General features: G+C 39.1%; 1 protein-coding gene across 1 annotated transcript; it reads left to right on the top strand.

Annotated features, from left to right (window-relative positions):
- Positions 1–10: 10 nt before the first annotated feature.
- Positions 11–9,758, top strand: ADAT2 (adenosine deaminase tRNA specific 2). The gene is made up of 6 exons (XM_066546903.1): positions 11–91; positions 267–371; positions 5,771–5,921; positions 6,468–6,574; positions 8,264–8,336; positions 8,452–9,758. The coding sequence occupies exons 1-6, from the start codon at positions 35–37 to the stop codon at positions 8,490–8,492; spliced, it is 534 nt and encodes a 177-aa protein (XP_066403000.1). The 5' UTR covers positions 11–34; the 3' UTR covers positions 8,493–9,758.
- The last annotated feature ends 3,887 nt before the right edge of the window (positions 9,759–13,645 follow it).

The following is a 13,645-nucleotide window of genomic DNA, read 5'->3' as shown; positions in this document are numbered from 1 at the left end:
CCGCGGTGCCCCGGAAGCAGCGCCCGGGCCCGGGATGGCGGAGGCGGCGGAGGCGGCCGTGCTGGCCTGGATGGACCAGGCGCTCGACGTGGTCAGTGCGGGCCGGGGCTCCCGCTGTGCCGCGGGGAAACCTCGGGGCGCCCCGGGCCCCTCACGGCAGCGGGGAAGGGCGGGGCAGGGGATGGGGCCGGCGGAAGCTCCTCCCGCTGCTGTAACGCTGTCCTGTGCCTCTCGCCAGTCTGTCTGTCTGTCTGTCCGTCCCGCAGGCTAAGGAGGCGCTGGAGAAAGGGGAGGTTCCCGTGGGCTGCCTGCTGGTCTACAACGGCGAGGTCATAGGCAGGGGCAGGAACGAAGTCAACGAGACGAAGAACGTGAGTCCCGTGGGCCGGGAACATCGTGGCTATGCCGCCCTGCCCTGCGCTTGTCCCGGGACTGGGTCTCAAACGTGCTCTCCTAAAGTCACCTGGGGGTTAGGAGTGAGAAATGACTGTGCAGCCTCTCCTGATGAAGTTCTGTCCACAGGCCAGAACAAAAAACTATTTCCTGTATATTTTAGACCTGTTGCAACTTTAACCATCGAATCAACTGTAAGATCTGGCACTGAGAGACCCATTAGTGCCAACAGAGATTTTGTACAACTGGAAGTTGTGTATAAATCTGTCTGCAGGATCTGGCTGTAATTAATATTAGACGTCTCAAATCTGAAAACATAATAAAAAGTTAAAATTGGTCTTCTAAGCTGAAAAATGTAACAGTAAAGATGAATTATTATAGTAATTTGTTCTGCAGGACAATCTGTAATGTATTAAGAGGATTCTAATGCAGCTTTAAGAAAGCCAGGTGACAGAGAAGTTAAGTGTCTCATGTTACACCATTGTAAGCACTGTGGGGAAGCAGACACTTGGGAAAATCATGCCAGAGATAGTAATATTGTGTAGAAATCACATGTTAATAAACAGACAGAACATAACTTGCAAGACTGATAACAAAATCAAAATCAACTTAAGAATGTCAGGGAAGCTTTCAGGCATTTTTTGTGTCAGGGCTGTCTGAAGGTACATACTAAAATGCAAGGAGCCTGATTTAAAAACAATCAGCTGGATTTTGGAAACAGTAATCTGTTAATATCTCTGAAAGCCAAGCTTTTTTCGAATTGCTGCTCAGCTCAAATTTCACTTCTTTTGTGGCTCAATTTTCATGAATGTTTATATTATAGTGATTGGAAATGCTGGGTACTTAGTGCTTTTAAATTTTTTATCAGATACGTAATTGCTCCATGTAGTCTGAAAAAAATCTAAGCTTGAAAGCAGTACTTGTTATGAAATGTGAACAAAGGAAATTGTTTTCAGTTTTCTCCTAACGATTTCTGGCATTATTTAGGGACCATCCTGGAGAAAAAAACCAATCCTCTTGAACCATTGAGGCAGTTCCAGCAGACATCATAAATGTCAAAGTCTGTTTTAAAACTAATTTATTGTCCTACCTTATATTGAAGGACCTCTCCAGAACATCATTCCTCAGATGGCTAAAAAATGTCTGATTTCCAGTTTCAAACTTTTAATGTTCTGTTTATATCTCCCTGGTCTTGTGCCAGCACCATCCATTACTTTACATAGCTTGGATGTATTTAAAGTCTTATTCCTTTTCAGCTTTTGTTTTTCTCAAGCCAGCTGTTTAATTTCCTCTCAGAAGACAGGCTGGCTTTCTGTGTTCATTAGAATAATTCTTTTACATAGCCATTCCAGCTTTGATTCATTTTTTCTTGAATTCACTTAACCAGAACTCTTAAGAACACTTAACTGGAATTTTATTCCGGATGGACTTGTGCTTTGTTTGATAACAATAGTACTTCACATTCTCCCTGGAAGAAAGTCCACCCATGTTTTCTGGAGCTTCCTTGGTCTTTTATGCTGTTTTGTTATTCTTCATTTGTTATTTTTTTTAATTTTATTTTTTTGTAATTTTCTTTACTCCTGTCTTGAAGGCCATCCACCTCCTGAATGACACTCTCACCCTGTCACTTCTCGTGATGTCTTTCATCATACAAAAGACATCACATCATCAGCTGCTTTCTGTAGGGGTTTTTCCAGTTAATGTCAGTGACACAACTGAAAACATTTAAGCCAAATGATCTTTGAGTGTCTGTGGTAATGAGTTCCCCCTGGACAAATATTTCCCCTGTCAGTGCAATGTCTCTTCTTTTCTTGCTCACCTTACATTCCTTGCATTAGGCTGTTTTCCCCACTCACAGTAATTTCACAGGTTGTGCTGTGCCAGATGCACCGGAGATGTCCAGAGAGACTGATGTTTCTCTTGCCTAGAAAAAACATTTGTCAAAGAAAGTTACTAAGTTAATTTAGTCTCAGCTATCTTCTTGTTTAATTTACCTTTTATAAGGACTAGCCCTTATGACACTACTTTTAAAGGTTTGGTATCTTGCCTGCTTTACTATTGAGACCCTCCTGGGTCATACAATCCTGACACCTATCCTTCCTGGTTTTTATTACTGTGACTCTGTTTGCTCTGAAGGTTTCACTCATGTAACACTCTGCCTTGATGCATTAAAGTGTTGCCATGAGACTGGCAGTTTTCTGGCTCCCAAAAATGCAGCTTTATAGCACACTGACTTTTTGAACTCCATGAAAACTTGGTTCCTGCTTTGAAGAAGTGATCATTTATCCAACTAGATCTTCAGTCCTTCCCTGCAATTCTGTCTTTGGTCAGGAATCAGCTTGCCTCTGAGCCTTTTGTCAAATAAATTCTGTCTTCTCCTTAAGCAGGTCCCTGCGTCCTGTGGTGTAATGGGCTGAAGTTAGGAGCAGGTAGTGTCTTCTTTATGCCCTCTTTCAGTATGTTCCTAAACTGCTCATTTTGGCAAAAAGATTTAGTTGCCAAAAACTTGCCATCTCTTGTCACCCTGCATCTTTTTTTTTTTTTTTGCCTGCCATGTCCACAGCAGAACACATTCATGTCAGAAATCCTGCTGCTTACTCTGTGGAAGTTATTTGTACAATTTCTGATCATTACATTCTTCTGGGAGAAGTTGCTTTTGGGAGGAGGGAGTTTGTATGCAGCCGTGTTTGGTTTATTTTATTTTTTAGGAGCATGGCTGTGGCATCAGCATTTCAAAATAGACATGACACTACTTGTCTTCCTTGGGCAACAGTGCAGCAAATGTCTGTGTAAGACATTGGGTCTAGACAGCTTGGTGATTCGTTCACAAGCGTGTGCCAGTGCTGTGTTCCCTCTGGCAGCTCCCACACTTGCTTGCTTGTTCACAGTCTTGCCTCAGACCAACCTGAAAATTTTCTCGCTTACAGCATGTGTGACCCTGCCCATCAAGAAATGTGGTTTTGGCATTTTTATTCCAACATGTGATCAAATCATTCACTTCCCAGTAAAATGCTCTCTGTCCTAGGTCCTTTGTTGATACACACAGACATATCCTCTTTGTTCTGTTCTCTTGGGTCATTTTAGCAAGTGTCCTGCAGGCACAGTAGGGGATAATTGAAAATGAAGTATTGTTTGTGTAATGAAGCCACAAAATAACACAGAAATTTGAGCTTTGGACCCCTTTACTCTTTCTTGTTAATTATGGTCTAAAATTTAGAAAGCAAGCTTTTTAGATACCTTTATTGTCTGTGAAACATTTGCCACAGTTTGGGGCACTGTCAAGGCTTTTACCCCAGTGGGTCAGCTTTTTTTCCTTTGGTACACCATTTGCCACTCTGTAACAATTCTCATTTTCCCTTGTTACTCTTAACCTGCTTTTGCTTTCTTGGCTTTAAAATAGTGTGTAATATTTGGCAAGTTAAGCTTATGAATTGAGTCAGTGATTCAAAATTAAAATAATCCCTCTTGTATGTTGCTTTATACACAGCAAATCAAAAAAAGGCTATCTTAATACAAAATAAAATCTTAAGACAGACCTAGAAGGTCAGTTTTCCCTTTTATCTTGTCTTTAAGATGGACCTTTAATAGGTTGTGTAAGGAGGGAGCTCAAGAAACAAGTGTAAACCTTCTCCTTGCACATCCTTTCCACTTCTGGAAGTGAATAGCTTGGGGACTTCCAGAGTCCAAGGCCTATATCTGGGTCATTGTTTCTGATAACTATCCTCCATACACATATCCTCCATGAATTTGTCTAAAACTTTTTTGAACTCATTTATGTTTTTGGCTCCCATAGCATCCTGTGGCAATGAGTTTCACAATATAATTTGTGAAAGGGTACTTCCTTTTGTTTATTTTATATCTGCTGCCTGATAATTTCATTGGGTACTCACTTGTTATGAGAAATAATAAATCACAGTTATAACTGTGATTTTTCCACATTTTTCTTGATTATTTTAGAAACCTCTACTGTAGTCCTCTTAACTTGGAAAACTATTGACTGTATCTGTTAAGAGCCACAGTCTAATTTGTCTCTAAATGGAGACTGTTCTGTAACTTGGATAATCCTTTCTCACCCTGAGGTGACTTTGTCCTGATGTTCCTGTGTCTTCAAGACATGACATGACCAAAACAGTCTGTTTTACTTAAGATATGGTCCCACTGGTGTGTAGTAGTGTTCTATATTAGTGTAATCTCATTTGTGTAGCTGTCTTCTATTACTGCAGAAGCTGGTAGGACTTGCAGCAGCTGCATGGCCTTTCTAGGAGTTTTAAAATGTTTTTGAACAGTATTAAACATAGCAGTGAGTTATGAGTCCTTTGCCATGTATTGCAGAGCATCCCAGTGTTATCACCACAGATCTTCACAGTGCTAAAACATTAACCCAAGTTCATGTTTTGAGAGGAAGCTATCAAAGGTCATGTAAGGACTTACAAAACAGAAGTACAAATACAATCTGGATTGATTTAAGTCTTACTCTAATGCTTGTGTCAAAAACATCTTTTTTTTCAGAATAGATAGAAAAGGAAGGAAAATACTAACAGTCTTAATTCAAATAAGCATCAGGCTCTAACTGAAGAGTCCTTTCAAAACTAGTACTTCCTGAAATTTTTGCTGTCATATTTCATTGGTGTAACACAATGCTGCAGACATTTCAGAGAGCTACTGGGACATTACTGATTATTTTGGTCTCTCTGCTAATAAAGTCAACACTTCCATTCAGGTTTTTGTGCCATAGATATTGAGATACTAATCATTCAGTTATCTTGAGATATTATTATATAAAAGAGAAATTATTATTCCTTTGTCTTTTTGTAATCAGTCATATGCTGAAATCCCTGCCTATTACTTGAGGGACTTACTGGACATGTATCCCCAGGCAGCATTAAACCTGAGGCAAACTGTTCATAGTGTATTCGTTCCTTGTGAGCACAGGAATATTGTCAGAGGGAGGAAAAGGTACCAGCAGGGAGCATTTTGTTAATATTTCCAGAGAAAGTAATCCAGCCTGTATTCTTGCTTTTGGAAGTAGAGCAGGCTATGGGCTACGTCAGTTGTGCCAGTGAGCTTTGTGTGTCCCTGAAGCATCAAGTAGAGCTTTCATGTCTTGACTCACTGTGCTGGCATGGCTGAGAGAGGAGAACTTCTGAGCATGCTCCTCTGCCTTGGGAAAAGTAGGAGAAAAAACTGTCACTTGTAGATCTTTACACACAGGAGGTTGGAGTTGAATATTTTCTTTCTTGGACTGAGTATTTCTTCTGCAGTTTGGGTGCTATAAAATCTCTTTTGCAACTTGAACCAGCAAAGAGCATTACATTACTTCTATAACAAAAATGAATAAATGCAAACTTTAAAGAAAATACTTATTTTTATCTTCTAGGCTACTCGACATGCAGAAATGGTGGCAATCGACCAGGTCCTTGAGTGGTGCAAGCAGCACAAGAGGGATTATCGGGAGGTGTTCCCGCAGCTGGTGCTGTACGTAACTGTGGAGCCCTGTATCATGTGTGCAGCTGCTCTGCGCTTGATGAGTATCCTTTCCTGCTGACTCACTCTGGGAAGCTGTCTCAAACCATTACTCCTTCCATGGTGGGCCCACAAAGAAAGGCTGGACAGTGTCAGGGAAAGGCATGAGGGGTGGTTGGAGGGTCTGCACCCACCAGCTGTCCATGATGAACAGCGAGGGACTCAGGAATGACAGAGATATGGTGCAGTTATGACAAACAACTGTTAAGAGATTAAAAATACATTTTAGAGATGTTTGTTAGGATGTAAAATGCGTCAAATGCAGTTCAGGGTTCAGTTTTGAATGTTGTATCAATCAGTAAACCATGTCTTTGTATGACCCTGCTTTGGAGATTCATGTTTCCCCTTTTCTGAGAAAGGCTGGATGTGCATCTTCAGCAGTACATCTTACATCATTCAAAAGTAAGTTCTGATTTTATGAGGGAGGAATTGTAGCTCAAGCTCATTTAGTTTGAAGAGTACTAGCACATTTTAGGAAATTTGATGACTGCCTAGATCAGGCTTCTGTACTTCCTGCTTGTTTTTCACTTAATACCTTGACTCACTCCCATAAATTCCACGGGTCGTGTACGGCTGTCGAAATGAGCGATTTGGAGGCTGTGGCTCCGTTTTGAGCATCTCATCTGATGATATGGTGGACTCAGGAGACCCATTTGAAGTAGGCTGTAAAATGTTTCCCTTTGTTTTCCAGCTAGGGTACTGTGCCTGGCTTTGCTACCAGGCTTTTAGAATCTTATGCATCACTTCAAGAGGACACAGATGGAAGATGATCAAAGTCAAGTAAAGTTGGCCTAATCAGAAAATAATGTAAAAAAAAAAATAGGTCCTAAAAGAAAACTGAGGAAACCCTGATGACAGTCTTAAATTATTCAAAAGGATGTGTCAAAGGGTAAGGGAAAGAATTATGCTTGTGGGACAAGGTAAGAATTAAATATATCTAAAATACGTGTAATACTTAGAACAGTAAATATATGCTACAGGAAGAGATGGGGGAAAATTATTTTAAGCTGCACAATGTACAAACACATAATCAATAAATATCAAGTAACAGCAACTTATAAAATTGCTGGGTTTTAGCTGAGCCACTGGAAATGATTGTATTTGTTTTCAGTCTGTGTGTTTATGAGGTAAAATGTATTAGCTTAGACTTAGTTCATGTAGTTCAAATCCCAAAATAAATCTGAACTGCAACAGTAGCAGAGGAAATTCAGTTTAGCTATCAAGAAACTTTCTGAATAGTAGGGATACTGAAAGACTGAACAGTGTCTGAGATGCTTTAGGCATCTTTGTCATGTGAGAAAGGCTGGACAAGCATTCAGTGGAGGTAGAGTTTAAATAAATCTAGGTGCTTTACAGCATGATACTACCTATGTACCCATACAGAGATGTAGAGATTATTTATAGCATTTTATTTATTACATTATTCACAGTTGTACATGATTTTGCGTTAGACAGTGATACTGATTCCTGGAGTTCTTTTCCATGTTTCACATTAATGATTTTAATGAATGTAAAAAACAAATAGCATATTTCAGCATTGCAAATAAGCACTAAAGGCTCAAGGCTCAAAGAATTTCAGTCAGGAAAACAATACTGTTTGGCACTCCAGTGTAAACATATTAGGCATCTTTCTGTCAGTGTGTCAGTGAGACTAACATCTGAATTAATTGGTGTAGTTGGGACTGGAAGAGTGTTCATTTGCTAACATTGGCATGTGGTATTTCATTTTTTTATACATTCAGAAGACAGAAAGGAGAAGGTTCTCGATACTATGAATCTTTTGTTTCTGTAGGCAACTGCAGTGGAATGTATAGGAGTAAATACTTGTTTCCTAGCATGGATGGAGATTTATCTAGTGTGAGTGACATTTAAATGCTTTGTCATTAGTGTTCATGGCATAGAAAAGTATTTTAGAAGGACCAAAAAGATCTGAAAGGTGACTGTTAGGAATAAAGAATAGATACATGGATGAGTGTTTTCTGTCAGGAATCTTATCTGCAAATACCTAGGTGTATTTCTCTTATGTTTCCAAGTGCTTGAGGAGTATGGGAGGTTGGAAACACATTAATAAGAAAGAAATTGTAGATTTCATAAAAAAAATTACAGAATTTACTAAGAAAGTTTGTTTTACCTAATATTAAGTTATTACGGAAATTACTTATTCTATTAAGCCTCAACATAGTGTTTTTAAAGTGTATTAAGTATTAAACCTGAAAAGGAGATTTTTTTTTGACCCCTAAGTTGACAGTACAGTTGTTTAAAATAATTCTATACTCAAGGCATTATTGTGAAGCATGGAATACGTTATTCTCAGATGTGCTCTCTAACATCATTCTAATTTGAACAGTGCTCTTCTGGCTATCGTGCTGAAGAAGCAGTGGAATTGTTAAAAGCTTTTTACAGACAAGAAAATCCCAATGGTAGGTTTTACATTAATGCATCCATTTTGATCCCAACCTAATTTAAAAGAATGTTGGCACTGAAATTACTGTAATTCACTTCTGATGATTCTTCTCCTTTCCTGTTTCTTGGCAGCACCAAAATCCAAAGTACGGAAAAAGGATCGTCGTCAGTAGCCCTGCACTTACCAAAAAATAATATGTGAAGGTTTCTTCAGCATGCTGCTTTTTGAAAATGTGCATTTCAATCAAACTATGTTTCATTTGCTCTACAGAGTTTTTACTAATAGGATACTTAGTACCTGTTCCTGCGTTTTTATATTTATGGTTTCTTGTTATCGTGACAAATCAAAAGAGTAAATGGCTGTTTTTAGAAAGAGGAAAATTGGTGGTTCAAGTCCACTTGTTTACAGACAAATCCATTAAAATGGTGCTTCTGTACAGTAGATTCTAGAATATTTTTTTCCTTCTGTGTGTGGAGAAGCATCTTGCTTTTCAATAGCAAATGTTTGCTTAGGCAAGCCAGCAACTCTCTTAGAAGGTTACATTTGTAAGTCCTTTACAGTCTGTATGTGTATTTTCATTCAAAAGGCATATAAAGGAATTGGACAGTCCTTGAAGACTTAAGACCATTGCAAATGTTTCCTCATTTTTTTCTACCTTAGCACAAGCCAGATTTTCAGAGGTAATTTCTGAAAGTCACATACCTGTGTAGACAGGGACATACAGACAATTACATGTCTGTTTCTGTCTGCTGTTGCTTAGTAAGGATAAGCAAATATCACTTTGCTGCACAACACCTTCATACAGAGTTGTGGAGAAACTCCACAACTCTCTTTAAGCTGTCCACTCCTCTTGTGAATATCAGTATAAGAAATACTTCATTTTTAAGAATCCACTAAGAAGTTTTTCTGAGCTCCTAAATTATATACTAAATATATATATATATTTTATATATATATATATTAGTGTATATATTTATATATATATATAATTATATACTAAATTATAGTAATGAAAATGGGCAAATACAAGGGAAAACCCAGAAATGAAGCTGGTAATAACATGAATAAAATGTATTTAAGACACTTTTCATAGTGTTGGTTGGCTTTGTCATTTCCGTGTACTTTGCCTGGTCATGCAGTAATTTATAATCCAGAAGAGGGCCTTCAAGTTCCACTAATGAATTAAGAATACAAGTACGGTTCAATCTTGATTGTATACCTCTTAGTGGATACTTACATGAAGGATGAAATTGTTGGTAGTTTATTTGGCTGTTACTCAGAAATTTGAGAAATGCTGTAACTTTTTGTATTTTATGCAGAAGAGTGTTTGAAATTTTATAACTATAAAAACTAAATACAGTTAAATTTTTTCAGTATTTCAAATAAGTGCTTTCAAAGTGTTTCTAAGAAGAATATTAAAAGCATTACTTTGTCACCATTGTTCTTAATAACTTGTATTTTATGTTTTTACTTAATGTTTACAAAATGACATGGGAAAGAAGCGTTTTTACCATAATAGCTATTTTCAGAGTTTAGAAATAATATTTCTTTTCCTTAAGCCCTTTAACTGTGATGTCAGTAGCCTATCCTATTCTCCTGACCATTACTTAGAGCTCTCTTTGAGTCTTTCCCATTCCATAAACAAAAGTTATGACTGTGTGTGTAGATTTAATCTGCCTCAGAGCTCGAAGGGCTTGTGAACCAGACAGCTAAGCTGGAAAAGCTATCTAGGAAAGGACCATTTTTAATGACTGGGATGGCTTTATTAGAAAGAAACAGGCATGCCTGTGATGATGGCATTTGGCTGGTGATAAAAGATGGCAATTTATCACTATAGATATATTCACATCTCAGCTGGACCATGATTTTCTTATACCTTGAAGAAATCACTGAAGTCCAAATTAAAGACATCAGACATCTGGCTCGTCACTGACATCAGTGACAGTAGGAATCAGAGCCTTCATACAGTTTTAAACCAGGACCTAAATCTCTCAACATCTTTTCTTTTTCAGAGGGGCTGTGAACACTCTCCTTTCCCATTGCTTTCTTTCACAGAAGGATGTTGTTATTGGAACATGTGGGACAGTAGGAGCCATGTAAATAAGTAGAAAAATTACTGGTAGTAGGACAAAACACATTTTAAAAGCTTTGTCCAATTTTTCAACCCTTAAGTTGGAACAGAATTTTTTTGTCAGTGGTAACCTGTCACTTAATAAAGAGTTCAAGTCTTGTGCAAAGCCAGAAGAGGCTGAAGAGGATGAGAAAAGGCTAATAATGTCCATCCTGGAACAGAGACATGGAAGAAAAATAGTGTAGCACAATAAAAACTGTCATTTTTCAGAAAGGTTATAAAAGATAATTCTGTTTAATGTAATGTGTAATCAAAAGAAAAATGGTCTAGTATTGAGGTAAATTTGGATGGGGGGAGGGATTTGTTTTCACTCTTTTTGTTGGTTGGTTGATTGGGTTTGAGTTTTTTTAGCATAATAATTAGCTTGAGGAACAAACTGCTGAAAGATTACACTGGAAGCAAAAATAGAACCTATTCACCTGAAAATCCTGCTACTTAGCTAAGTAAGAACAAATACAGATACGCAAGTATTTTTATAAAATAAACAAACCAGTTCCTGCGTGACACAAGCCCCTCCTCAGAGCCATGCAGCTGGCTCCTCCTTGCTCCCCAGGCAGTGCAGCTGGCTCCTCCTTGCTCCCCAGGCAGTGCTCTCCTCCCTCCCTGCAAAGGGCCCTGCCACCACACTGCAGGAGCCCGGCAGGCTGGTCCTGTGCCACTGCCCTCAGAGGTGCCTCAAGCTGGTGTCCCAGCCTGCTGTACCACTGCTCTTCCTAACCACGACTTTTGAGCTTATCAGCATGTTTTAGAGTCAGATTTGCAAACTTGAGAGATCCACAAGAAATTACAGAGATCCTGGGTAGAAGGTTCTAAGTTCAGGCTCAGAGAAACCTCTCCGTGACTAAGCTCAATGCAGGGGCTGGAAAAAAGGCAAGAGGAAGCCATGGCAATTATAACCTGATGAGCTGACTGGTTTCAGTACTCTACATCAGAAAGTGAACATAACAAGAGAATTAGAGAATACAGAAAGAATGCTAGGAAAAGCACTCTTGGAGGCTTATTCAATGAGAAGATGCTTGCTTATGGCTGCAGAAGCATAGGCTGGGTTTGGAACTGCTGCTACCAGGTGAAATCCTGCAGGAAACTGGGTTGCACATGCTGGAAGAAGTATTGCTGTCTGTTTGCTGGGAACCTGGTGTCAGGCTTTGGCTCTAGCTTTAGAGGAGTGTTGAGAGCAACAACTTTAATTGTTACTGACACCTGGAAAACTCAAGAACAGCAGCATATAAATGGTGCTATTCATTTTCACAGTGCTTTTATTTATTTTTATCTATTTGTTTCTAGGTTGCCACATAGCAGGATTCAACAGCAGCAGTAAATATATTCAGCTGGTTTATTTAAAGAAGTTTAAATGCTTCACCATTTTCCCCTTGCTGCTTGATAAATAAGCGTTTGTGCTTCAGGGTTACATTTACCTTGGACTGCATTTTTGCCAGTTCATTACAGGTAAACATGATTTTATTTCAGCCTTTGGTTTGCTTGTCAATAGTCTGACATCAAAATATATTGAACCAGCTAGGAGGGCAGGAAGCAAAACAATACAGCTTTGTCTCTGCTAAACCGATTACAATTGACAATCCAAGGCTATAATAAATATGTCTTGTGACTTGCACACTAGAGGAGAGCCTGAATTTAAATTATAGCTTTGGGTTTTGAAATGCTCACTGATCCATTCCATTCCCATTAAGAGTGCCTTCCGCTCTGCAAAATTAAGTGATATCTTTACATGACAGTTTAATTTAATTAATTTGTTTTCTGATATGTACATTTATGGAGTTTCTCCATTAGGCTTTTGAAATGTCTGTAGGTCCTATGCATTAATGTAAATGCGCCATGGCCCATAATTACCTTTGGCAGGCTTAGGGCACTGATAAAAAGATTATATTTTTAAAAACTAAAGTCTTCAAACTTCCTCAGTGCTTGGCAGGAAATCTGTTTCTGTGTTTTATTTGGAGCAAGGCTGTGGAGCCTGCAGCCAACAACTCCAGTGTGGGCAGTAACTGTTACATTTTAGAAGAAAATACTTTTGAGGCTAAATGAGAGAAAGGGAGAGGACGACAATTAGTGCAAGAGTACTAGAAGCAGCTGTTTGTGTGTTTTGCCTTGTGGCTGCCAATACATACTCTTATCATTAAGTGCATCTAGAAACAAGGTATTTTCTATGAAATTACTTCACAAAACATGGATCTTTGTCTTTTTAAGAGGCTGCTCCAAAGTGAGTTTATCTTCCTTTTTCACAATAGCTCTGCACTAGCCAAGAATACTGGATTCTCCCTTTGCCTCCTCCTCCCTCCTTTCTAAAAATGAACTTTTCAGGAAAATAAGGAATTCAGAGAAGCTTGAAGGAGAGCAGATGGCCAACAGTGATCCAATAGGATGTAAAACTTCAGTTAGGTAGTTGCTTGGCAGGCAAGTGCAAGTGAGCCTGTGATGTTTCCATAGTGATGTTTTCACATGGTGCCTTCCTTTTGTCTTTTAAAAATCTAAGTGGTTTAAAAAAAGAAACAGGGGGTGTGGGGGTAGATGAGGGGTGGGGAGTAAAATAAAATGAAGGGCTCTGCCAGGGGCAGAAACTTAGGCTCACCTCTGATTTCTGTCTGAGAGTGATGCAGTGTCCTCAGCTGCTGTGGTGCCTGTGTGTGCTGTCTTGCCAGATAAAGCAGGAGCAGCTTCTGAAATTATGACTGAGATTGTAGTGTTCTTGGAGGGGCGCTGATTTTTCTGGTGCCAGCATTTCACATTTACCTGTGGGGCAAGGTTTGCCCCACAAATCCTTTAATCCTGAGAGCTTTCTCTGCATGCAAGGAGGCAGTGCAGTAAAAATTAATGCTTCCCATGACTCAATTCCTACTCTCTCCTTTCAAGCTTAGGGGTAGCCATCACAGCCACATTAGTTTGGGAGGATATAAACAACAGCCATTATCTGTGCAGTCACATTGCGAAAGAGAAACAAGGTTTGTAGGGAGGGGCAACATCTTCTATTGAGCCAAATGACAGTCGGAAAAAAACAGGCAAGATTTTCAACATCCAACCATAGGGACACTGAGTTCAAAAGCTTGCCAACTTTTTCCACACATTTAAAGTGAAACGAAGACAGTAACAAGTGTTCCATCTCCCTGCAAAACCTGCTTTTCTTGAAAGAAACAAAAAAATAACAATTTGATTGTTAGCTAGTTTGAGCAGGAGGGGTTTGG

The sequence above is a fragment of the Molothrus aeneus genome, chromosome 3 (genome assembly GCF_037042795.1).
Source record: "Molothrus aeneus isolate 106 chromosome 3, BPBGC_Maene_1.0, whole genome shotgun sequence".
Lineage (NCBI taxonomy): Eukaryota > Metazoa > Chordata > Aves > Passeriformes > Icteridae > Molothrus > Molothrus aeneus.
The sequence above is the reverse complement of the archived record's forward strand: the minus strand, read 5'-3'. Positions and strand labels throughout refer to the sequence as shown.